The following is a 26,333-nucleotide window of genomic DNA, read 5'->3' as shown; positions in this document are numbered from 1 at the left end:
ATGGGGGCCTAACCTATGACTTCTTTTTTTTTGACAATTTTTTTAACCTTTTTTTAATTACTGTAAAGAAAAATGAATTTTTTTCCTGCAGCAGGAAACATATAGTTATGAGTAGTTCTACCTCTTATTTCTAGATGCCAGGCTTTCTGTAAAAAAATGTATTGTACCATATATAATGTGATTTTTACAAAAAACAAACCCACGACATCACACCACAATCTCCAGGACCTGCATAGAGCTGGATCAGTTCAGTTAACACCTTCTGCTCCAAAGCATCTGTTTTTCTTAGGGTTATGTTGGTTTTTTGGAGTTTTTTTATGAGTAATCCCTGCTGTGAAGGAGACTTAAATCTCTCATGATCTTAGAAGAGTCTTAAAGACACTGTTGGTCCAACGCTGCAGACAGATGCTGGTTATATCCCTGTTGTTGATTTCGGACATGGGATCACTCCATGATTTCCATGGGACACCAGTGTGTGTGCGTGTGTGCAGTGAGAAGACCCGAGGTGTGGCTCAGGCACAGCGGACGAGGAGGAAGATGAAGGTGGCCTGCTGGGATGTTCATCCCGACACTCGGATTCGCAAACATCCACATCCTCCTGCATCCCACACCTGTCTACCATCATCTACAGAATTCACCCTAAACCTTGGCTACTCAGCCCCAGACCCAGCGATGCAGCAAGACTAAGCAGGCCAGGCACGGGCATCCCAGGATTTTGGGGTGGAAGCAAGCGAGTGAGCATCACCTCAGGAGAGAGGTTTTTCTCTCCGTAACGTGTTTATACTGGTGCGTGCATCTAAACGTGCGTTTGGGAAACTGTGCTTCACCAGGACATGGGGGAACACACTAAAAGCTTCATCCAAAAATGAAAAACAAAACAAGAAGAAAAAATACCCCAGCTCTCCAGGTGAATTCCCTGATGGAGACAATCCCGTAACAGAGGATGAGCACATGCTGCCACTTAGTCCTTGCGAAACCAAAGTCTGGGTTGGTGAAGTCAAGAGGATTTTCTGATGGTGCTGAGACCTTAATGCCAAATTTTACCATCTGCTCCCACATAGGAGCCATCACCTCCATACAGCCCGTGCTCGCTCTCGAGGGGTCTCCCATTTCCATGAAATCTGTGTTGGGTAACCCAGGAACCTGGCTGCAACCCACTCTGAAAATGCTGGGGAGACTTGGGAAAGACCTGAAGAGGAGTAGCTCTGGGATCCCTTCTGCTGCTGGAGGACAGGTAACTTGGGAAGTGTGATGCCAGCTTTAGCCAGTGCGCTCCATCTCTTGGTGAACACCTGCTCCTGGCTCACCGTGGGGACGCAGGCTCGAGCGTTGCCTGCAGAGTACACAGGAGCTGCTTGGGTCCTGCCCAGACTCTGGATGTGTAGTAGTCCCAGAGGAAAGGTGCCCTCAGGTGGATCCCAGGGGCTCTCCCGGTCAGTTCGACAGGCACAGCTTCCATCTGCTGGTGCCTGGTGACCTGTCTCCCCAAAAAGGAGGTCTTTGCTTCCGAACCATGTTAAATGCACTTGAAGTGTCCTGACTGCTGATGTAGATCTTTCTCTTTGTGTTGTGTTTTTTGTGTTGTGCCGAGAGCAGCGCTGCCGACAGGACAAAGGGTTCTCTGGGGCTTTCCATGAGAAACACCCACCGCAGCAGGGAAGAGCCTGCAACATGGCAAGGAAAGGTTCTCTGCACGCCGTATGCCTTCGAAAATAACTAAAACATCCTTTCAATCCAAATTAGGCATTTTGTCAGAAAAGCCTGGGGGTGGGCGCTTCAGGGAGCAGATGTGGAGACTGACCCAAAGCCCTCCAAGATCAGAGGCAGCCGTCAGAACTGACCTTCCCCCAGCAAATCCAAGGTCCCAGCTCACGGTGGGATGCGTGATGGCCGCTGGCTACAGCCAGTTCTGTCCCTGCGCGGCCTGCACTGCCCCCTCCCCTGGGCTGATACACCTTTGTGTCTGTATTGGAATCAAGTCGCACTTTCAGATACTTTCATTATTGTTTTTAATTCTCCTAAGTCCGTGTTTGCTTTGGAGGAGAGAATGAGAGCTTAGGATGAAACGAAGTGGATCAGATGGTGGAACTAAAAGGAAAAAAGCAGAAAACATTTCAAATATATTAAAGTGATGATTTTTTTTTCCAGTAATATAAAACATGAAATTCCTTATAACATTATAGTATTTTACAGTTTTATGAAGCTTTCTATTGTGACTTTTATGGAATCAAAAGATGAAGATGATGAGATATTTTAGCATTTATATTTTTCAAAATTAAATGTATACTGAAAATAAAGTAACTTTATGCATTTATGGGAGAGTTTGTGTCTTTTCCCTCATTATGCACCAAGTCTTGTCTGATTGAACCGAGATCAGTGGGGTCATACAAGGGGCTCCCCGACACCCTAGTGTTGGACCCACTGAAGCATGTTTTGGGATACCTGGGGGAGTGGTTGGATCTGCGGGGTCGCCAGAAGGTCCGGAGGTGGCACAGATCTCTGTCCAACTCCTGTCACCTGTGCACAGGCAGTGAGGATGAGGCCAGTGTGCCTGGGCTTCTCCACAAAACCTCTGGTTTCTGGGCTGAAACGTGCCATGATCAAATTAGCTTTCTGACCTTGTTCCTTGGCCAGGAATAACCATCGAAGGACTTAGGGGAAGAGCAACCATCGGAGCCTCTCTGGCTCCACCAGTGTTACAAGTGCATGTACCTATGTGTCCACTGGACCCCCACCAGCACTCCCCTCTGGGCCCCTTTCCCTGCAAGCGGGACCCCTACTTGCACACCTCTCCCGCCTCTGAGCTCACCTGGAAAAGGAGGGCCTGCCCAAAGGGCAGCACGTGGAAGCGAAGGCAACTCGGGGGAGCGCTGGGCTGTGGGCTGCTTCTGGCATCTTTGCACAGCTGCTGGGAGTGGTACCCCTGGTGCAAGTGAAAATCATCCCCTTAATAACCAAGCCATATAACCAAGGTGAGAAGGAAGGGTCAGGAACTGACCGTCATCAATCTTAGGGATCTTTTATTTGAGCTTTGGAGCAGGTAGCATGGGCAGAGTCCTCATACATCTCCCTGGGGACCAAGGATGTAGATGAGCCCAGTGGTCTGACAGGTCTCACCTCCTTCAGGAAGCAGGGAAAAATGCAGCAGGTGGAGACCTGGAGGGGTCCACCTGCGGGTGGAGCCCCGGAGCAGCTCCTCCCGCTCACGGCGATCCAGCCCCGCTGGTTCCATCGGCACGCAGCGGGCGGCAGCTCCACGGGGCTGAGGTCCTGGGGAACGGACGGCGGGGCGGGCGGTGCTCTCCCCGGGGGCGCGGTGGCCTCGGGGCTGGAGGAGCGGGAGCGGGAGCGGGAGCGGGAGCGGGAGCGGGAGCGGGAGCGGGAGCGCGCTCCGGGGCTGCGGGGCCGGCCCTGCCCGCGCGGGGGCGCCGCGCTCGCACCGCGCTCCGTGACCGCCAGAGGGCGCCCCGCGGGGTCCCGCGCCCACACGGAGGGGGAGCCCCGGCCCCGGCCGGCACCGGAGCGGCTCCGCGACCGCACCGCGAACCGTCCCCGCTCTGCCGCACCCGGCACCGCCCGCCCGCGGGGATCCGGGCCCCGGTACCAGTCCCGCCCCGATCCCGCTTCGGTCCTCCCGCCGGCGGACGGGCGGCCCCGCCCGGGACCCCCGGCGGACCCCGGCAGCACCCGGCCCCGCACCCCCGGCCCCAGTCGCGGCAGCGCCCCGGGCTCGGCGCGGTCCCCGCCGGGAGCAGCCCCGGGGCCGGGCTCGCACAGCGCCGAGCGAGGGTCCCGAGCGCCGGCCCCGGGACAGCGGGGCGGGGCCACGGGGCGGGGCGGGGCCACGGGGGCGGGGCGGGACTGGCACAGGTGAGAGGGGCGGGGCCGGCGCAGGTGTGAGGGGCCCCAGGGCGGCTGCGCGGGGCGGGGCCGAGGGCATTTAAACCCCGGAAGCCGCCGCAGCCGCCATTTTCTCCCCAGCGCTCGGAGGTGGCGGCAGCGGCGGTCCGGGCTCCCCCGGCGGGGCCCACGTGAGGCGCTTCTCTCTCCTTCTCTCTACTTCTGCTTTTCTCCCCTTCCTCCCTTCCCCCAATACCGCCCTTCCCCGCCTCCCCACAAACCCCGCTCCCTCTCTCCCCTCCGCCTTTCCTGCCCCTTCCTCACCCTACTTAACAACTTAACCCCCGCTTGTATTCCTCCTTTATCCCTCCTCACCCCACTACCCAACCTGACTCTCTCCTCTGTTCCCTTTCTATCCCTCCAACTTTCCTGCTCCTCCTTTGTCCTCCTCCGCCCTACCTGACCCGGCTTCCCTCTGTCTGCCCTACGCACCTCCTTGTCCCCCCTTTATCCCTGCTCTGTCCCTCCTATACCTCTTCTCTCTCCCTTATCCCTTTCTCTCTTTCCCCGCAGCCGCGGGGTTCGGGGCGCCGGATAATAAAGCCCAGAGGGCCGGAGCCCGGCGCCCCTCGCTTGAGTCCCCACACGGGGCCGGGCCCGCTGTGCGGGTCCCCCCATGCAGTTCACAAACACCGCCCGACACCGCCGGGGCTCCGGCTGTCCCCACATCACACTGGGGGCTCCCGGGGGGGTCGGGGCTGGGGGGTTTAGGATGGGCCCCCTCCTCAGGAGGGGGTCCTGGGGTGGGGTGGGAGGGAGGGGAGGGCGGGCCCCCTCCGGAGGAGGGGGTCCTGGGGAGGGGGTTGGGGTGGGCCCCCTCCGGAGGAGAGGGTCCGGGGGGGAGGGGCTAGGAGGGGGTGGAAACCCCCTTGACCCCTCCCCCCCGGACCCCCTCCTCCGGCCGGGGTCCATCCCGACCCCCTCCCTGGGACCCCCTCCTCCGGACAGGGACCCGAGGGAGGGAGGGGCGGGTGGGTGGGGAGGGGGACGGGGAGGGTGCTGCTGCTGAGAACATTTTATATTTATGGTGCAGAGTGACGTGACCCCCTCTGCTACCCACCCCACCCTCCCCCCCGAGCCCCTGTCCGGAGGAGGGGGCCCTGGGAAGGGGCCGGGTGTGGATCCCGCCCGGAGGGGAGGCCCCGAGGTGGGAGGAGCCGAGAAGGGCGGACCCCCCTCGACCCCTCCCACCCCGGACCCCCTCCTCCGGAGGGGGCCCACCCCCACCCCTCCCCAGGACCCCCCCCTCCGGAGGGGGCCCACCCCCACCCCTCCCCAGGACCCCCCCCTCCGGAGGGGGCCCTCCCTAACCCCCCACCCACCCCTCGGACCCCCTCCTAAAGAGGGGGCCCATCCTAAACCGCACCCCCCCCGACCCCCTCCTGAGGAGGGCGTCCTCCCTAACCCCCCCCCGACCCCCCAACCCCGGGAGCCCCCAGTGTGATGTGGGGACAGCCGGAGCCCCGGCGGTGTCGGGCGGTGTTTGTGAACTGCATGGGGGGACCCGCACAGCGGGCCCGGCCCCGTGTGGGGACTCAAGCGAGGGGCGCCGGGCTCCGGCCCTCTGGGCTTTATTATCCGGCGCCCCGAACCCCGCGGCTGCGGGGAAACAGGGAAGGGGAATAAAGAGAGAGAGAAGTATAGGAGGGACAGAGCAGGGATAAAGGGGGGACAAGGAGGTGCGTAGGGCAGACAGAGGGAAGCCGGGTCAGGTAGGGCGGAGGGGGACAAAGGAGGAGCAGGAAGGTAGGAGGGATAGAAAGGGAACAGAGGAGAGAGTCAGGTTGGGTAGCTGGGTGAGGAGGGATAGAGGAGGAATACAAGCGGGGGTTAAGTTGGTAAGTGGGGTGAGGAGGGAGCAGACAGGAGGGATAGAGGCGGGGGACTGGTTGGGTAGTGGAGTGAGGAAGGGGCAAGCAGGAGGGGAAGGGGGTGGTCGGGGTGCGTAGCAGGGCAGGGAGGGCGGAGGGGAGAGAGGGAGCGGGCTGTTTGTGGGGAGGCGGGGAAGGGCGGTAGAGGGGGAAGGGAGGAAGGAGAGAAAAGCAGAAGTAGAGAGAAGGAGAGAGAAGCGCCTCACGTGGGCCCCGCCGGGGGAGCCCGGACCGGCCGCTGCCGCCACCTCCGAGCGCTGGGGAGAAAATGGCGGCTGCGGCGGCTTCCGGGGTTTAAATGCCCTCGGCCCCGCCCCGCGCAGCCGCCCTGGGGCCCCTCACACCTGCGCCAGTCCCGCCCCGCGCATGCGCTCTGTGGCCCCGCCGGCCCCGCCCCTCACACCTGTGCCAGTCCCGCCCCGCGCATGCGCTCTGTGGCCCCGCCGGCCCCGCCCCTCACACCTGCGCCGGCCCCGCCCCCGTGGCCCCGCCCCGCCCCCGTGCGCTCGGGGCCGCTGTCCCGGGGCCGGGTCCGTCCCGGGGCCGGCGCTCGGGACCCTCGCTCGGCGCTGTGCGAGCCCGGCCCCGGGGCTGCTCCCGGCGGGGACCGCGCCGAGCCCGGGGCGCTGCCGCGACGGGGCCGGGGGTGCGGGGCCGAGTGCTGCCGGGGTCCGCCGGGGGTCCCGGGCGGGCGAGGCAGGATCGGGACCGGGATTGGTATCGGGACCCGGATCCCGCGGGCGGGAGGAGCCGCTCTGGGGCGGGCGCTGGGGCCGAGTTCGGCCCTGCCGATCCCGCTCCGGCTGCGGGGAGCCGGGGCCGTGCCAGGGCTGTGCCGGGGCCGTGCCGGGGCCAGCGGTGTTTTCCTCGTGCCTCCGATGTTCTGGGAGCCAGAGCGGCTGCCTTGCCCACCCACGTGCCCGTCCTTGGGCAGCCCCACGAGCACACCTGGCCTAGGAGCTGGCACTGAGCGTGCCGTGGGTCCCAGCGCGGGCTGGTCCCAGCTCTGCCTTCGGCACTTCCTGCCCTTCGTGCCTTTGGAACTTAGGGAATTTCGAACAGCGACTTTTTCCCTGCCACCAAGTTGCAGTTCCTCTGACAGCTACCAGGTGGGACCTGATGCTCTCCTTCCTCTCCCTCAATTTCTCTGCAACTCACACTCTCCAATGGCAAAACTTCCGGTTTTAAAAATCCCGTTAAAATTTTCCATCTTTATTTCCAGTTGGGGAAGGTCCTGCCTGGGATGGAAATGGCCACAAAAGAGGAAACTGAAAAAGGCCAAAACCAGATGCTGCCACGTGAGTCAAGGCAGGGAAAGCCTCGGGATGTTGAAGGTTTTATTGTCCCGTGCTCCTGCACGGGGTGCCCGTCCTGTCTGGCGGCCCCGCGGCTTGAAACCTCTGCTGACGGCCAGTGCCAGCCTTGTTTCCTCCGAGGGACCCCACAGGGCCACCAGGATGCCGCCAAAATGGGATCTTGGGGGCCCCAGTCCCCCCACAGCATTAAATGGCTCGATCCTGGGGACCTTTTACAGGAGAGCAGCAATTGCACGTGAAACTTTGACGACCACTGAGAAATGAGAGAGGCCTGTGATAAAAAACCTTTTCTTAAAGAATAAGACCAACAATTTCTCTACAGCAGATTAGCAGCTTCAATTTCCATTCTATCCACATGACACAGCATCTAATTCCATCTCCTGATCTGATCTTGGCAAAAGGAAGAGTCACCTGCCCTCAGCATAAATATTTAGTACATAAAATACTGACAAGAAACCCACTTTTAATAAATATCTGCAGTTCTCACTCCTGTACACAAGTACTTTACAGCGACGCGCCGGGGGGAGCGCGGCCGGCTGGGCTGGGACAAGGTGGGATGGACATAAATTAATTATTGCAGTCGGATGCGCCGTGGGCGGGGAGGTTTGGAGTCGATCCACGCTGGAAACAGAAATCTCCCTCACGCCTTGAAATCCACGCTTCCTGTCGGGAAAAAAATCCTCAGTTTGGAGTCTTGTCGGCGCCTGTTCTGCCTGTGGGAGGCTGCTTCAGCACAGACAGGGAGCAGCTGGGAACCAGAACCCGCTTGGACTGGGACCAGGACAGCACTTGCAGTACCTACAGGGTCTGCACAAAGCATCACGGTGATGATACCCAAAACACCCCCAACCCTTTCCTAGAGCCAGCAATTAAATTCCTATGCAAATAGAAGTCCACTTTTTATGCTAAAGCTGCTTTAAAGACCAGCCCTGGGAATGCTCATAGGGCAGAACTCAATGGCTGGCACCTGGCAATGGAACAACACAGGTAAACAGTTGTGAGACAGCACAAAATTCTTACAATAATGCCAATTTCCTGCATTTACCCAACAGCTGCAATGATGCTTGTGCAACGTCTCTTTCCAGGGAGGAACGAGTCCTGAGGGATCATTCGGTCTGTGGCAAGTGTTTCATTGAGTGTCCATGTCTGGTCCTGCCTGCAGTGGGTCATTTCCTACAATGGCGGTGCTTAGAGCCCAAAACCACATGGGGAGCTGAGGTTAGGGCTAACTTTTGGGCCCAGAGCTGGTCGGAGCCCTCGGCGACTCCCACTCACTGCCAGGAATGTTCCTTTGGTGTTTCCTCTGTGTGTCCCAGCCAGCCAGGGAATGAGGGGCAGGAGGAGGCCGGGAGCACCAGAAAGTGAACCAGCACTTCTTGTCCTTTGTATTTACAGGGGATGACCTGTGCCCTGCAGTGCCCTGCCCATGGCACGCAGCACACTCCGCAGTGTCCAGAGGTCAGGGAGTCACACGCGAGTGCCAAACAGTTCCATGGCTGTCCTGCACAAGCCTTCTCATTCATCGTTCCACAGGCCATTGCTTTCCAATGTGCTCCTCGTCCTTCCCAGAGGTCCTGGCTGGCGCAGGAACCCCCGCTGCCGCGTTCTCAGCTGGCACCAGAGGCAGAGCTGTGGCCAGCGCTGGGGCACTACCAGAGCTGAGGCTGCTGCTGTTGGCAGTGGACTGGTGCAGGAAAGCCAACAGCTGTGAAGTCTTCCCAGCCAGAGGAGCTCTCCAGTGTGGAATGCTGGCACCTTTGGGCTCAGGGCTGGATGGTGGGATGTGCTGCTCAGCTTGCTGTGCTTCAAAAGGCAGCCGGCCTGGAGAGCTGCTCCTGGGCAGGAGCTGAGCCTGGGCGGGCACCACAGGTGTGGGCACCGTTGGAGCCCTCGGCAAGTTGCCCAGATCCAGTGCTGCATCCCCCTCAGTCCCAGCCCCTCCAGGTGGTGGGAAGCTGCTGCTTCGCCGGTTGCAAGACTCACAGCACAGCTTGTGGTAGCCAGGGATGGAGCAGTATCGGGCCAGCACTTCCATCTGGCAGAAGATGGATTTGTCTCCCATGCAGGGCTCATCTGCAAAACAAACATCCCGGGGATGGGAACCCACTGATGGGCACTTGGGAAACGCTGGCACATTGTGTTTTTGGAGGAGCACAGACAGCAATTCCCAGTGCTGACCTCCCAGAGCTCGCACGCACACAGTGGCTATGTCCTACCTACCCCAAATCCCTTCCCTTCCAGCCTGAGGACATCATCCATCAGCAGTGTTAAAGCCAAGGCAATCTTCCCTCACAGAAATTAAACCCCAAGCAATAGCCCTTGGAGATGCCTCAAAATAAAAGGTCAGAGTTGGATGAAGTTTTGTTTGGATTCAGTTTGGAGTTTTTCAGGGACCAACTGGAACTGCAGAAGTGATGGAAAGCTTGAACAGTGGGTCACACCTGAGGTGCCCTGAAGGCAGGGATGAGCATCCCTTTCCTCAGGAAAAAGAACTTCCAGAGGCTCCTCTGGAAGCTTTGAAACAAAATCAGCTTTCTGCAGGGAGAGCTGTCCTCACCTGGGCACAGGGGCTGCTTCACCATGGGCCGGAAGCGCATCTGGCCACCACCTTCTCCTGCTTTAAAATATAAACTGGAGCCTGACCTCAGAGTGGGTGAAAACAAGCTCAGTTTCAAGAACTCAGTAAAATCCCCCACAGGGACATCAGTGGGGCTGGGGGACAAGGGTTATAAATAGCAAATTCTATGGAATATAAACCTGTCCTTGTCCTGATCCTGCCAAGCTTCCTCAGAATCCTTGCTGGTTCCTGACAAACCTGGTGTTAAAGGGGCGGCTCAGCATGTGAATATCCACACTCCATAAGGCACTGTGAGGCTATTCCAGCAGGAATTCAGCATGGAATTCTGGGCTATAGGTACAATTCCTTTTGCCATTCCATAGTGACAGTGACCCTTACTTGGGCCCGTTCTCTCGTGGTTCATTTTGGGGTATCTGTTTGTGCTGGTTTAGATCCCACTACTCCACCCACAGTGTGGAGATTTGTGTTGTGCTTCTCTACTTCCAGCAGGTTCCAGAAGGAGCCTTATACTCATGTGATCGCTTTTTGCTCTCTTCAGGTGAATTCTGCACAAGCCAGTCCCCCATTCCGTCTCCAGGGTGTGAGTGCTTGTGTCCTGCTGCTGCTACTGGCGGGATAAATTCTTCTCCACACAGTTGGCACCGGCTGGGTGGGAGCTGAGAGCAGGAGGGGTGGGAGAGCAGATAAGCTCCCCAGGAATTGCTGGGAGATGAGGCTATTGGAATCTAATCTAAATCAACTAAAAACATTCTTTCCCTGCCAGAAAACAGGAACCAAAGCAGATCCCACCTGTCCAGCCTGGGGGAAAACACCTCTGCCTGCCAAGGAACTCTGACTCTGCTTTTCCTACCAGCTCCTGAGCAGCATCAGGGCCACCATGAGGGAGTTAAAACCCCAAACCCCAAATCCTACAGGGTGAATAATCCAAAGGAAGAAATACATTGTTGCCATAAAAAGCTTCAAAAGCTGTTAAAAATTCTATGAAAACAATGTAATGGATTCCCAGGAACCTCGTTAATGCTCTTGGTTCCATGTTTATGTGTTTCTATTCCCTCACTTGGCAGCTTATAGAACTTACCCTGGGATTTAGAAGTCAAGCAGGGTTTGCTTTGGATTGACCTTCACCTCTGGCCCCAGTCTGTGCCAACACAGCTTGGGCCAACGTGGTTAAGCCCTGCCTGAGCACATTTACAGGACAGAGCCCGGCGTGGGGAGCTGTGACATCCAGAGATCGCGGGACTGAACACAGGAGAAAAGCCGGACTCTGTGTGTGACCCCTCTGCCACCACGGTGCTCTCCAGGGAGGAATTATTCCCCCCACTGCAGCCATTCCAGGTGTTCTCTTACCATCACAGGGAGTGCGTTTACAAGCCCTCACGGACTCCGGCCGTTCCCCCTCGCACCGGTCCCCAGCGCGACACAGGACCTGCCGGCTCTCCGTCCCCTCCCCGCAAGTCACCGAGCACTGTTGGACACAGAGGGCACAGATCAGGGCATCCTGTGTCATTGCACTTGGCAGAAATTCCCATGTCCCAGCCATGGTTTTTGGGACAGGCCGGTGCTGCCCCCACCTGCTGCCACCCACCTGGGACCAGGGCCCGGCTTTCCATGGCGCTGGGCACGGCACCCGATTGCAGGACCGCCGGCTCTCGGGGCGATCCCCGCTGCAGAACTTGGCATGGACGGAGCGGTTGGTGCCGTCTGGAAGAGGCTGGATGCAGCGCACCGTGCGGAGCTGGTAGCCAGAATTCCCACAGGTTTTGGTGCAGTGTTCCCACTCATCTGCTGCCCAGCTGGGAAGGGAAATGGAGTCAGACACCATCAACTGTTAACCGTTTTGTCCTGCTGTGGCTGCCTCATTCCTGGAGCAAGCTCATCTAGTGGAAGGACTCCCTTCCTATGGCAGAGGGTTGGAATGAGATGAGCTTTAAGGCCCCTTCCAACTCAATCCATTCCAATGATTATATATATATATATATATATGTTATATATATATATATATATAATTAAAAAAAAAAAAAAAAAAAAAAAAAAAAAAATATATATATATATATATATATATATATATATATACACACTACAACTGCCCAATCAGATCAGTGTCCATGCTTACACAGGTAGAAAACCCCCCTCCATATTCAGGAACTGCAGGCTGGAAAGCTGTCAGCATCCCATTAAATTCATCCCACTCAATCTGGCTGGGGCTACCCTGTCCCAAGGAGCAATCCCTGCGCTCTGTGCCCAGCCACACTCACAGGGGCTCTGTGCACTCCTGCAGGTTGCACATCCTACGGATGGGCTTTGGCTTTTTGCTGCCTTCGCAGAAGCTTCGATGAACCATCTTGTTGTCACTCTTCCTACGGCACCCATACTTGGTGTACTGGAACCCTGGGAAACATGTCAGAGAAATCAGGAGAATCAGGTCCTTGTTAGAATGTTTGTTTAAATAGGGTTTTCTGGCCTATTAAATGGGTTTACAGGACAAGTATTTTGGTATTTGCATTCCCCATTCTTTGCTTAAGAGCCATGGACAGACCATGAGTACAGGGAATACTCAGGAACATCAGTGTCCGAGTTTGGGCATCCAAAATGGCTTCGGCTCTGAATTTAAACACCTCAAGAGGCCTTTTTCTTCCTAGACTGGAGGTGTGACACCTGGGAACAATCATGCACTTCAGGTATTTTAAAAGCTTGAGCCCTAAAGTAACAAACCACTGTTACAAAAGGGAAACCAAGAATTCTAAATCATTCCCTTCCCCCAGTTTTTTGGTAATTTGTCTCTTGTTACAGGTGCCTCATCCCCTGCTCACCTCCACCGCAGGGTTTGGAGCACTGGGACCAGCTCTTCAAGGCCCACTCAAAGGTGTCCGTGTCCTCCCTCAGCACGTTGTTGCTGTGGATGGTCGGCACCGAATCCTCGTGGATGATGTATCTGTAAGTCAGGCTGGATCTGGTGTCGTTCTCCCGAGGAATGATCTATGAATAAGCAAACATAAACCCAGCACTGCTGTTGATTCCTCTGCAAAGCACAGACACCACGGTCTGGCTCTGGGATGGTCCTTAAGGCCCCCCCCCAGGGCCAAGCCCCATGTTCCCAGAGCTCAACACGTCACCCACCAGCACCACCACGGCATCGTGCAGGGGCCCATCCGTGTGCAGCGTTTCCGTATCGTCCTCAATGCTGTACTCCCACTGCACGCCCAGATCGATGAAGGATCGGGATCTGGCCTCCTCCCCTTTCCCGTTCAGGATATAGTGTCCTGTAGCCTGGTTCTTGATTGCTGGCAGGAGTGAGAGCAGAGCCTGTCATGCCTCCCCCACACTGGCAGCAATTGGGGTGGCACAGGGAGGGGTATTTCCATCAGATTATGAAAATAACAGATTTTCACCACATTTTACTTTCCTCTGTGCACAGAGGTGTGTCCCAGATGCTAAAATCTGTAAGTGAAGAGCTGAGGAATCAGAGCCCTGTGGAACTGCCTGGGTTTGGGCTTCCACAGCACACCTCAACAGCCAGGTACAGGGGGGATTAAGATGATGATGATGATGCTTCAATTAGAAGCCAATTCATTAAAGATTGGAATCACAGAATGGTTTGGGTTGGAAGGGACCTTAAAGATCATCCAGTTCCAACACCCATTAAAAGATGGACTCTCATTTTTATTTCCATACAGCCTTTTGCAATGCACCATAGGAATAATTAAAAGATACTAAATTTGATTCACCCTGGCAATGCCCAATTTCATGTGAGTCATCACAATCTTTGGTTAGTAAACATGCAAATTGGGGTCAGTTTAATATTTTTGAGAATTCAAATGAGCAGATGTTTGTTTGCTGAGCTGTAGGACTGCAGGATTAAGCCCTGACCATGCAATTTGGAAAGCCCCCATTTACCCAACCCCTTCAGTGGATTCTCTCATCCCTCAGGCTCTCGAGCATGAGCACCCTGTGCTTCTTCTCAAGCCTCATACCAAACTTGAGCAGAGAAACACTTACCAAGAAAGTGAGGAGAGGCCTCGTCTTCTTGGATAAACACATGTCGAGCCCCGGGAGGGATATCAAACATCTTAAGGTACCCTTTGGCACGTGCAGGGTCAGTGGAGGCAGCAGGGAGGAAAAGAGAAAGGAACAGCCATGGTCAGGAGCGCAGGGCATGGCCCAGCTCTGCTTGCAGGAGAGGCCATCCAGCAGCAACTGATGAGCAGGGCTGGGAGACATGGAGCCAATCGGTTTGTAACATGTGGGACAGGCCCTCCCTGGGCTTTTCTCTTCCAGGGAGAGAAGAGACACTAGTTACAGATCGATTTGTCATTTCCCAGCTGGGATCAGTTTAATATTTACAGCCGTGCTGCTCCAAGCAGGATCTACCAAAAATTTAGGCAAAAAGATGTTTCCTGTGTTATTCAGCCCACGAGGACACGAGCCCAAGTCTTCTTCATTATTTTCCCAAATCAGTCCTCAGCCAGGTTGTTGGGTTGGAATTTACTGACTGCCCTGTCAGATGGTCATGTCTAAAGTGAAAGTAAAAAGTTGTTCCCAAAGAAAAGTATTCTTAGTTTCAATTTCAGTTATTTACCAGTGCAAATCACAGGTAATTAACGTAAAATTAAAGAAGCACTGCCATTAGGAAGACCAGAATCCCTTCTAAGGATTGGTAACAGGTACTTACAGATCAAGATTTAATCAAGAGCCCCATTAAGTTCTCTGAGTGCATGGGATTTTCATATTCCTGTTATTTTCTTTTTAGCAACTGCAGATTTAATTATGCAAAATCACTGGATTCTGGGACTACTGGATGTACTGGCAGTCTGTCCTGCCCCTGATATACATAGCTCCTGAGAAAATGCAAGTGAAGGAACAGAAGAGCTGGAAATAGGGAAAATCATAGTCCTGGCTGAGCAATGCCTGTGCCCAACAGCATTTCCAATCTTTTCCTCCATCGCCTTTAGAGCACAGGGAACATCAAGTTTTTTCCTAGTTTGGCATTACCTGTCGTGTCTACAGGAACATGGGAACTGCCATTCCCATGGATGCCTCTCTCCCTACAAGGAGTAGCACTTACCCAGAATGTTTTTAGCCTCCTTTGTCCCAGAAAGGGAAACACTGTGAGCTCCTCTGGGTAAGGGAAAGGCTCCCCTGGTCTTCCCTTAAACAGAACACCTGGAATTAGTGTCCTGAGAGCTGAGTCCGGTCATTCCACGGATTGGGTGTCACCCAGATGCTCTTTACAAGCAAAAAATATAAACTGCACCATAGACAAATGCATTTACAGTGGATTTGGACACATCTGGGCAAGACGACCAGTCCATGGAAGCTGGACAATTCAGGCAGGATGTTTTCTAGAAACTTGAATTCTTTTTGGCACCTCTTGCTTACATGTTTCCCTGTAGAAAGAGGTCAATCAGCCTTTTTAATGACCACATGACCCAGGCTAGGGAAAAACTATCAGCATTCCCTGAACACCTCCATCACTTCCATATCCATCCACAATCAGGGGCCGATGGACAGCAGCCTATCCTGAACAGGCTCAGAGATGGGCCTCAAGGGATGATGTTACACCCACTGTTCCCAAGGCTTGAATGGTTATGGCATTATCCCGTGTCTGTGAGTGTGACAAAAATCCCTGAGCCAACAGGAGCTCCAGCCAGCTGTAGGCAGATGTTATTCCTACCAAGCTTTTTGGGAGTGCGGGTGTAGGTCCCCTTCACCGTCCGGCAGTGGGAGTCGTCCCCGCCGCAAACCCCGCATTGGTCCTCAGCCTTGCTGGAGCCAATTTCCTTGTCACAGCCCACTTTCTGCAGAAAAAAGGGCAAGATTGGATATTAGGAGGGAATTCCTTCCTATTAGGGTGCTGAGGCCCTGGCACAGGTTGCCCAGGGAAGCTGTGGCTGCCCCGTCCCTGCAAGTGTCCAAGGCCAGGTTGGAAAGGGCTTGGAACAACCTGGGACAGTAGAAGGTCACGGCAGGGGGCTGGAACTGATGATCTTTAAGGTCCCTTTCAGCCCAAAACAGTCTGGGATTCCATGATAAGAAACACTCAGTGGAAGAGAAGCAGAACATTTCCATGAAATGGGTCTGTGCTGTTCTCTAATTGAATTTAAATCTCAAGGAATTAGAGGAATACAATGCTGCAAATATGGAATTTAGAGACATCTGCAAAGTCTCTCTCTGCCTGTGAGCTGCTCCCATGAGTTGTCCCCAGAGTGTCCCTGGACAAGCTGCCACTCACCACGCATTCCCCACGGACACAGATACTGTAGGGATCCTTGTAGGAGCAGCGAGTCCCATCGTGCACTGGCTGCTTCATGTGAGCCACATCCCCCGTTTCTCTGGACTGGCAGTACAGGTGACATCTCTTGGGAGCTGTGGAGACAGGGAAGAGAAAGCACTGCATGGAGGACAGTGATCTGGGTGTGTTCCTGACAACTATCTCACCAATGGAGCAAGGAGCGAGAAAGGACAGGCAGGTTTGAGGCCGAGGATGGGGGCAGAGCAGTGCAATGGGGTGGTTTGGGAAGGAACATGTGGATTGTGGGGAATTTCTGGGGGAAATGGGCAGTTTAGGGGAAAAAGGGGAAGTTTGGGCAGAAACACAGGGATTTAGGACAAAACTGGTGTTTTTGAGATATAATGTGGCATTTTTGGGCAGAAAGTATCCATCTTTGGGATGAACAAGCAATTTGAAGTCATAATGGTGAATTTTAGGGATAAACTGGGTGGCTTGGGGGGAAATGGGGGATTTTGGATGAAAATGGAGAAAAGAGAGCAAGACTTGTGATTTTGAGACATAATTCTGCAACATTGGAGCAAAAGTGTCAATTTTAGGGATAAAGGGGCATGTTCAGGGGAAAATTGGGACTTCGGTAGCAAAAAGGGCAAATTTGGGTCAGAGTAGGGAAAACGCAGGTTAAAATCAGGGATTCTGGGGAAGTTTGCTAATTTTTAGATATAAAGTGCTAATTTAGGGTCAAAATTGTCAATTTTGATCATTGATAAAGGGATAAATGGGATAAATGGGGGGAAATTGATAGTTTGGGGCTAAAATGGAAAAATTTGAGTTAGAGCAGGGAATTTGGGTATTAAAATCCGGGATTTATGGCAAAACTATTGATTTTCAGACAAAACAGACGGATGGGGAGGGAACCAACTTAGTTGCTTTTCTGGGAGTTCTGGGCCTGTCCCTGAGATATGCAGGCCAAGGGGAATGGCTTCAAACCCTTTCAAGTGTCACTAAAGGCCCAGAGCAGGACGCACGGTCGGGGTGCTCGTAGGGCAGCCAGTGGTGTCGGCTGCCCCGGAACTCGAAGTGGGAATTGCGCTGCTGGCACTGCTGCGCCCTGAAGTCCTCAAAGTGCTTTGGACACTCCTCAGTGCTGCACAGCTGGAACTCAAAATTGACCCCGGCGCAATCGTCACCTCCATTGATGGGCCTGTGAGCAGAAAACATTGCAGAGGTTCTCATCAGGGAGAAATTGTTCCCTGTGAGGGTGCTGAGGCCCTGGCACAGGATGCCCAGAGAAGCTGTGGCTGCCCCATCCCTGCAAGTGTCCAAGATCAGGTTGGACAGGGCTTGGAGCAACCTGGGCTAGTGAAAGGTGTCCCTTCCCATGGCAGCGGGTGGAACTGGATGAACTTTAAGGTCCCTTCCAACCCAAACCAGTCTGGGATTCTGTAATTCTAAGGAATTCTTGGATTCTCCAAAAATGATCCCATTTCAAGGGGCTTGACCAGAATGTCCACCCAAAACCTAAATGCCATTTCAAGTTACCCCTCTGAGGACCCCCAGGTGGGTGCCAGTCCCACACCTACATGGGGTTGTTGCACTGGCGTGTGCGGAAGCGAACCCCAGTTCCACAGGTCCGTGAGCAGGAGCCAAACTTGGTCCAGGGTCCCCAGTGTCCATCCTGCCTCAGCTGGTTGGTGTTCTTCCACATGCAGTGACCCTTGTAGCACCACTGAGGGAATTGGAGCAGGAAAACAGGTGAGAACAGACACAATCCCCAAATCAAATGTCTAAGTACAGTACAGGAACATTTTGCTACTGCCTGGGGGACACTGAGATGTTACAAGTGGCTCTCCTGTACCTCAAAATAAAGGGAATTTGCTAAGAAAACCCAGGTATTTGAATATAATTTTATAATTGAAAATGGACTGGCAGCAGGACACCCAATAATGGGGATATTAAAGGGAAAGATCAGGCGCTAATCCTCAGCCTACACAAACATTTGCCACAGGGTGTCTGGATAATGAGTTCTGAGCAGCCATCCCACAGTAACAGCATCATCTGCTTCCCTGGATTAGTAAAGGCACTTGATGGAAGCTTTGCAGATGAGACAGAACCCAAAAAACATAACGAAGAGGTCACAGAACACACTGTACCTCAGCTGGAATCGCTATGCCCAAAATATGCTACGGCAAACCTTGTATGGCTCCCAGAATACCCCACTTTCCCCATGTTCTCACTTCACCCCGGGAATGGCAGGCAATTCCCCGCTTCCCTCTGTGCCCTTCAACCCAAATGGATGTAACTGTTGGTTCTATTCCCAAGACAAACAGACTGCAAAGCCCAGACTCACTTTTCCCGGGGCGCACTCCGTGCCATCGAGGGGAGGTCCTTTCTTGGTCTTGCAGAAGTAGGGGTTATCAGGATGGCTGCACCACAGCTGCTTGCATGGATCAAAGGTTCGGAACTGAAAAACACAACAGTCATGAGATGAAATGCAGAACATGAAATTATTTATACTGTTTGGGTAAGCAAATACTTTTTGCATTTTATTTATACTTTATTTGTATCTTTTATTTTATTTATACTTTTTGGATAAGGATCCAACCCACTCTCCGTAGATTCCATCTCACACATCCGAATGAGCCCAGCATCTTCAGGGCAGTGTTTATTTCCTGCATCCCCCAGCCCTGGGCTAGTGAGAAGAGGAAAGATGACACCCAGAAGTGGGACAAAAATGAGATTTTTTCCTTTTCTTTCTTGGGATTGCTTCCACCAGTCTGTGCCACATGGACCATGCTGCCACTCATTTTACCGTTATTCTACAGGACTGAGAGGACTGGGTTTCCCCTGTAAGAATCCCCCAGCTCTTTACAGATCTCTTTAAATACTCTATTAACTTCTCTCCAATGATTATGACATTGCAGCTCTCCCATCAGGCCACACCCCCTTGCTGTGTGTCTCTGCCTGGGTGCCCAGGACGTACTGCGGTGCACATCCTATAGCCCACGCCAAAGTCGAAGCGGCACTGCTCATCCATGGAATAGTTGATGCCTGGCAGCTCAGGAAGCTTGGGCCAGTCATGCTCGAAAGGGTCATCGAGAAGACAGTCGTAAGAGCTACAGAAAGAGACACAGAAAAAAATGCCATGAGAAGATGGATACTCCTAATTCCTGCCCCATCCCTGGAGTGTTCAAGGCCAGGTTGGGTGGGGCTTGCTTGGAGCAACCTGGTCTAGAGGAAGATGTCCCTGTCCATAGCAGGGGGTTTGGAACAAGATGAGCTTTAAGGTCCCTTCCAAGCCAAACCATTCTGGGATTCTGAGGTCTATGTCAAATCCTGCTGGAGTTAGAGGGGTCTTTCCACAGACTTTCCATCCCCAGGGGATGGACTATGGAACAGCCCCATGTGAGGATACAGCACTCATGGGTCAGAGCTCTTCTAACAGAGATGCGAAGGGAAAGAGGGTCTGAAAACAGAGGGATCAGAGACCAGCTGCACTGGGAAGGCCTTACTGGATGTATCTCCTGAGCTCCTGGCCGCTGCAGCGGGACCAGTGGTAGCGGTGGAAGGCGGCCTGCACCAAGGGGGCCATGACACTGCCCATCGCCGTCTCGTCCCCACATCTGTTCCCTTGCCCATCGTGCTCCATGCCCAGCCTGGAACAAAGAACACCCCCTCAGAGCTACTGCAAAAACAACTGTAAGGCAACAGCTGTGGAAGAGGTTCCAAATCTGACCCACCAGCACAGGCAGTTGCGGAGAAGGCAGGGAAGAACACTCAAACCAGCTCCTGTCTCCACTGCCTGGACCTTCCAGGTCCCTTCCTGACCTTTCCCTCACCCCAGAGAAAACAAGTTCACCCTCCCTCCCCTTCCCTTCTTCTGCCACTTGTCTCTCCATTGCTTCAACCACTACTGCACTCCCAGGGGAATGGAAATAAAACCAGGACATCTTCCACAGAGCTATTAAATCCAACCCCCTTGGAGCAAGCACAAAGTGCAGCACAGCATTTTGGCATCATCCAGTAATAAAAGTTGCACTTACACGTGCCCAGTCTCATGAGCAACAACAAAGGCTGACGAAAACCCGTCCTCATGGTTGAGGGTGCAGCTCCGGACTGGGTGGCACATGCCCGTCACAGGAGCATATCCTACGGAGAGACATCAGGGCTGAGTCTTGTGCTCAGCACACGGATTTTAAATGAGACCCCCCAGTGAACTTCCTCAGGAAAAGCTAACATTGCTCTAAGGCCAGGGCAGCCTGCCTGGCTCCTCATCCTGACCAGTGCCTGCTCTGACACATCCCAAACTCTGGGAATTCCTGCCCATCATCATTAGTTCCCTGAGTGCAAAGGATGGATGCAGGTGTCAAAGTGGCTGGCATGTCTATAAATGGAAATCTGTGGTGAAAGATGCAGTAAAATAAAGGGAAGTGGAATGCCACGTGCACTGAGGTTCCCAGCGATCCCTGAACATACAGGAGTTTGAAGAGAGTTAAGAAGTATTTATTTACAACTCTCAAGAGAGAAATTCAACCTACAGTTGGATATAAATGGCAAGGACTCATGGCAAGGTCTCCTTCCTTTTGATAAAGGAATGAACAAGACAAGGAGCTCACAATGCAATTCCCAATTTTTCCTCTTTTCTGACAGACGCCAGCCAAGAAACACCGAGCCCAGAGCTCTGCTCCAGGTCAGCTGCATTACCTTGCATACCAGCAGGCCCAAAATCTTGCCTGGTTAAGAAGATGGCATGGTCGTGGTGCTCGGCGTGGCTGGGGTCTGACTTCTGCTGCTGATAGGCCCAGCGGCACACGTTCTCCAGGCTGCGCGAGGGGTTCCCCCTTTCAATCAAGCTGATGGACTGAGAGGGAAACACTTTAGTGGCTCCTAAAGGCAGCAAATTCAGGTAAATTGGGATTTTTCTGCCCAGGAGATGAAGGTGGAGAAGTGGCTCACTCACCTTTGCGTACCCCAACATGATCATTCGGACCAACACAACGTTGATGTGAACACCCAGGGACTCATCATGGTAAATTTCATTCACCTGAGGAAAGAAGACGAAAAATTTAAAAAGAAAAAAACCCACTGATGATACCAAGGGAACTTCCAAGGCCACGGAGATGTTATTTCAAGAGCCTGTACCACTACAGTCCTCAGAAGAGGATTCAAGTCTTGGATCATTTCCACTCAGTGAAAAATGTAGATTCACTTCCTGTCATCACATACCCCCTTCACATGGAACTCTGGGAAGCACCTGTCAAACCTCCTCTCACTTTTAATGGATCAGGGCTCAAAGAAAAGGGGATTGGGGAAAACACTTCAAGTACAAACCCCGCGAATCACAGAATCCCAGACTGGTTTGGGCTGGCAGGCAACTTAAAGCTCATCTCATTCCACCCCTCTGCCAAGGGCAGGAACACCTTCCACTAGACCAGGTTGCTCTAAGCCTTGTCCAAGCTGGCCTGGAATACTTCCAGTGCTTCTTGTTTTGAAGAGTATTTTTTTTAGGAGCAACTTATACTGCTGCCCTATTTTTTCAATTTTTTTTCAAGATCAGTTAGAAGTCTGTGGTCACTTCTGTACTAAAAAGAGGCTTTGTGGAAGGGAAGTTAGAAAAACAGAATTATGCAGATGGGCCCAAAGCTGTCCTTCTTGAGGCCCTTCCCTGTGTCTGGGAAGGTGAGAAATGTCCTGGCACCAGAGTGTGAAACATCTGCAGGTCCTCAATGAAGCTCCTCATTCCCCTAAAAACAAAATAAATATTATATTATGGGCAATTGGTGAGAAATAAACACCCCTGTTCAGAGACTGGTAGGTTTGAGCAGGAGTTAGAGGGTTGTTTTATTTTTCAGTCAGGCTAAACAGAACTTCCCCTCAGGGAAAAAGGTCACTGGGAGTTGTCCAGACTGTGGGCCCTGGCATGAGGATTTCAGCCCATGGTTTAAACCTGGACATGAAAGCAGTGTCAGCAGGGCAGTGGGACAGAGAATGAGCACAGAGCTCAGGCTGCCTGTCCTGTGAAGCATCATCCCAAAGGTCAGTTACTCCTCTCTTATTTTCTCCCCATTAGTGCAGTAGCATCGCTCCCATGAAGGGCTGGGCCAGGATAAATGTTCACAACTTCCTTTCTGCCAATAGAAAACGGGAGTTTTCTAGACACAGGAGTGACTTGCTTGGAGACAAAAAGGACCCTGGAGTTGACCTAAAGCTTCAAGTCGTCAAGATTTCCCCATATCCCACATTTTATCCCATTCTTTGAATGGCTCTGGACAGCAGAGTGTCAGCTCACCCTGGCTTTGGCCCCACAGCTGCTCCCAGCAGATGGAGCCGCAGGCATGTAAAAAACATGGAAGTGGTTTGGGGCATGGATCAACCCTGCTGCTCACTGAAAGGTTTTTAAAACCAAAAAGACAATATTCTGCAATAATGTGTAATGGAGATATAGTGCTGATGTTCCACGGGGTATGTGGGAAAAAGGAATTTATTTTCTGAGTGATGCTGGAAAACATCACATTGGTTGGGTTAAATTCATATAGGAATAGTTTTTTTCCTTTCAGATTCTAAATTCTCAAATTTAGATGAACTGTAAGCTTAAGGAATCATTTAAAAATTATTCCAGGAATAAAAAGGGTGTAAAACATACAAGAATCATTCCTACACCCATAAAATAATTATTAACAGGAATCATTATGGTAATAATTAGTCCCTCACCTTCATCCTTAAAGAGATTGTTTTTCTTTCCTGTTTCTTAGACAGATCTACCAGTATTATCAGAAGGTTTGCTCTGTCAGAGAGCCATTGAGAGTTTAGAACACTTTTTCCTCTACATATTTATGCTTTAATCAGTTTTTCTCCACTGTGTTGTGGAAGAAGCTTGGAATTACTAGAAATGGATCAAGTTTACGTTTTTTCCTTACTGTGTTTCAACTATTTCCAAATTATTGGAATTACCCTCAAATGTTCCCTAGGAAACTACTGCAAAAAAGATGAATTAAAGGAACATCTTAAAACCAGAAAACCTTCTCCAGCAGCAGTCAAAATCATCCCATCGCTATTTTTCCCAAACCTGCTGCTCCTACAAAAGCTCCCACCAGCCATTCAGCTCCCAAACAAGCCATGCGGTGCTTTGTAGGATACTCACGATGTTCATGAGGGTGAGGAGGTAGTTTTGGACGTGCTCTTTGCCATGGAATCGGACGACAGAGTCGTCCACCCCCAGCAGCACCTCGATGTTGTGGTCATCGTCTCCCGCGTGGCGGCGGCGGCGCAGGGTCTCGTTCAGCTGCTGCTCAATGTGGCCATGCAGGGAACTCAGTGCTCCGAGGCCAGTGAGGAGGGACTCTGCAAGGACAGTCTGCTGTCAGTGGAGTGCTAATTCCAGTCCCATCCATAGAAGTGTTCAAGGCCAGGTTGGACGGAGCTTGGAGCAGCCTGGTCTAGTGGAAGTTGTCCCTGCCCATAGCAGGGGATTGGAACTGGGTGGTCTTTAAGGTCTCTTCCAAACTAACCCTTTAAGGTCTTTTCCAACCCAACCCATTCTGTGATTCCATTACATGACCAATGGAATTCCACTTCCATTTCAGAAACATCCTCCCACAAAGCATCCTCAGTTGCTGACTCACCACTCTGGACAAAATACATCAGGAACCCTGAAGAAATTACTCTCGTGGTGTAGGGCTGGGAAAAATCACCAGAAAACCAATAAAAGAATTCATTCAACCACACGGGTCTGTATCACAGTTCTTACTCCACATGCAAAATCCAAAGCTGTTACTTCCACTTATGGCAGTAAAACAAAACATGCCCAGGGATTTTTAACAGGTAAAACCTCACAGCTGTAGGATACTTGGCTCGTCCCAAATCTACACCAGTACTCCAACAGTCTCCGAGCAATGAACATCAGTGAGGAACATCTCATGGTGCACACAATGAGCTGCATACCATGGTTCCTGTGTCCCTGTGACAGTCAGGAGCATCCCTGTTCCCCCACTCTTCCCAAAAACACACAGGGATGTCCCTGCTCTACAAAGCCAGCCAGAGCAACCAGCATGCAGTGGATGGAGAGGAGAGAACAGTCCTGCTTTCCACTCATGCTGTATCAGGGCACTTTCCCCTATGACAGCAAACTTCCAGCCCTTCTCCTCCGTGCCAGAATTCATGAATGCCAAGGCTGCAAGTCCACAAACTGGCCCTTCCTGTGTCTTCAGGCACTCTCAAGTATGCCAGCCCTGGGATAGCACACCAGTGAGAAAATCATACACCCACTTCAATTCCAAAAACCGCTCCAGCCGGCAAAGCTGCCAAGTGCAGCATCCAAGGGAAACCCAGCTGGAACGCTGTCACATTGCGGTGCCCACAGTGCCAACTTCCCATACCTTGCTGGGAAGTCAGGCGCTGGGTCTTCTCCCTAATTGCTGTGCCCTGTCCAAAAAATACTGGATCACATGAGTGGTTTATCTATTCTCTTGTCTGTTTTCCATAACGCAGCCCTCCAGTGAGTTCAGAGTCAAACAATCAGGCTCAGTCGCAGGTTACACATACTGCCGAGAGGTGTTTCAGAGGATGCAGCCTGCATCCATGGCCAAGCACTTAACACAACACACGGGATCTAAGTCCATTGAGTCCAACTCTTCCCCCAGCACTGCCAAGACCACCACTAAACCACGTCCCCAAGTGCCGCATCCACACAACTTTTACATTCCTCTAGAGATGGGAAATCCATCACTGCCCTGGGCAGCCTGTATCAGGGCTGGACAATCCTTTCCATAAGAAATTTTCCCTAAGGTCCAACCTAAACCTTCCCTGGCACATCTTGAGGCCATTTCCTCTCAAGTCTGAACACTTGTTACTTGGGAGAAAGACAACACGAGGCAATGGTGAAGAAACACACAGAACCACTCTGGCTGTTTGGGGATTTGAGCTAGACAGACTAATCCATCCTAATCTCATTCTGGAATTAGCTGGTTTGTTATCTCTTCCTTTTTTAATTTGCCAGTCACCTGCATCACTTACATCCCGATCTTACCTGTAGGAACAGATGAGCCCATGCTCTTGTGCCAAGACAAATGGTTATTCTGGGTAACAGCATGTGTTTGTCCTAGAGCGTAACTGTAAAATAATGGAACTACAGCTCTTTCCCTGCTATTAAATAAAGCTGCGATCTGCCCAAATCTAATTTTGTCAATACTGTTATCAACCAACCCTCTGTGTTCCTAAAGAGAACCCTCAGCATCACTCACACGGGAGATTCTTACTATCTGATTTCACATTGTAAAATACATGGGCTGAATTCTGTGCTAGTGATAGAAGCATTCCTCAGATATGTATGTACACCTTTCATCCATCCATCCATCCATCCATCCATCCAGCCAGCCAGCCAACCAAGCAGCCATCCATCCACCCACCTACCTACCTAGCCATCCATGCTCCTCATATATGTTCAATTGCCTAATTTAGCCTTTCTTCTGAATATACAGCTAGGAAAAGTATCTAGGGAAGATCCACACCTTCACTAACTCAGAATTAAACTCATGAGAAACCAGTATGGAACCAACTGAGATCAATCTAAGTCCCTTTCCAAAGAGTGTGTTAATGTACAAAATGTCCCCAGGGACAGACGTATTCTGCAGCTACTAAAAAATTCCATTCTCCTATTCTCAAAGTAAGGAAACTAGGCCAGTCCATCGTGTAACCGCCTCCTGAGCCTTATTTTGAAGTGTGCCTTTTGAAAAACCAGCGAAGAAAAAAAGAATCATTTTGCTCAAACGCACATTCCAAACAGTTCCAACAGAATTCTCACTGGTTTCCACACAAATTGTGTACATGCAACATTTTGGTGGCGCTCGCTGCTGGTACTGCCTAATTGTGAGGGATCAGCAACAGAAACCACCCAGGTCGTCAGGGCTAAGATATGATGACAGGATGTTCTCATTAGGTTCTGTGATGTGCTGAAACTCGTGTGCTTTGATTTATTAGGTCATTAAAAAAAAAAAAAATTCTGGCAAGTTGCACATTCTGCTTTATCTTTTCTTGAAGCATTGCCTGAAATTGCCTTTTACTCCAGAAGCATCAAATTACTTTCTACCACTACCACAACAGTTTTGTGGCATGAAAAGAATGTGTCCTGTCCTGAGGTCCCTGCCCCAAACACCCTTCCCATGTGGAGCTCTGACACCGGGACTTGCAGTCTTGACTCCATGATTTGGATCCTTAATATTGTCAATGTCTCTGTAGGAGAGTTTGTTGGTTGCTCAACTGCTGCCAAAATGTCTGCTTGTTTGTTTTTGGGGGCGGAGGGGGAAGAGTTTGTCTCTGCAGTGACCCCAACTGAGCCAGTTGGCCATAAAAATACACAGTTTTACTTGATGTTTCACACTGCATGTTCAAGGCTGTATCCGTGAAGTGCTTCCAGAAGCCCCTGCAGAGCGTCTCTCTGGGATACT

At 52.2% G+C, this 26,333-nt stretch overlaps 1 protein-coding gene across 1 annotated transcript in view; it reads right to left on the bottom strand.

Annotated features, from left to right (window-relative positions):
- Positions 1-8,606: 8,606 nt before the first annotated feature.
- The window catches only part of ADAMTS3 (ADAM metallopeptidase with thrombospondin type 1 motif 3), a gene marked incomplete at both ends in the record, with an annotated part of 56,371 nt that continues 38,644 nt past the window's right edge, over positions 8,607-26,333 (bottom strand). Inside the window, 20 exons of the mRNA XM_082281267.1 lie at positions 8,607-9,160; positions 11,013-11,130; positions 11,251-11,458; positions 11,921-12,053; positions 12,476-12,641; positions 12,783-12,946; positions 13,662-13,742; positions 14,728-14,811; positions 14,951-15,049; positions 15,337-15,460; positions 15,895-16,028; positions 16,920-17,095; positions 17,475-17,620; positions 18,242-18,355; positions 18,875-19,007; positions 19,404-19,547; positions 19,935-20,040; positions 20,596-20,752; positions 20,852-20,935; positions 23,033-23,232. Of these exons, the coding sequence (XP_082137393.1) occupies positions 8,607-9,160; positions 11,013-11,130; positions 11,251-11,458; positions 11,921-12,053; positions 12,476-12,641; positions 12,783-12,946; positions 13,662-13,742; positions 14,728-14,811; positions 14,951-15,049; positions 15,337-15,460; positions 15,895-16,028; positions 16,920-17,095; positions 17,475-17,620; positions 18,242-18,355; positions 18,875-19,007; positions 19,404-19,547; positions 19,935-20,040; positions 20,596-20,752; positions 20,852-20,935; positions 23,033-23,232 (3,125 nt within the window). The remainder of the gene's footprint in view (positions 9,161-11,012; positions 11,131-11,250; positions 11,459-11,920; positions 12,054-12,475; positions 12,642-12,782; positions 12,947-13,661; positions 13,743-14,727; positions 14,812-14,950; positions 15,050-15,336; positions 15,461-15,894; positions 16,029-16,919; positions 17,096-17,474; positions 17,621-18,241; positions 18,356-18,874; positions 19,008-19,403; positions 19,548-19,934; positions 20,041-20,595; positions 20,753-20,851; positions 20,936-23,032; positions 23,233-26,333) is intronic.

This window comes from Coloeus monedula (genome assembly GCF_965178545.1).
Source record: "Coloeus monedula genome assembly, chromosome: 5".
In the NCBI taxonomy this organism is placed as follows: Eukaryota; Metazoa; Chordata; class Aves; order Passeriformes; family Corvidae; genus Coloeus; species Coloeus monedula.
Note: the sequence above shows the minus strand (reverse complement) of the source record. Positions and strands in the feature narration are given on the sequence as shown.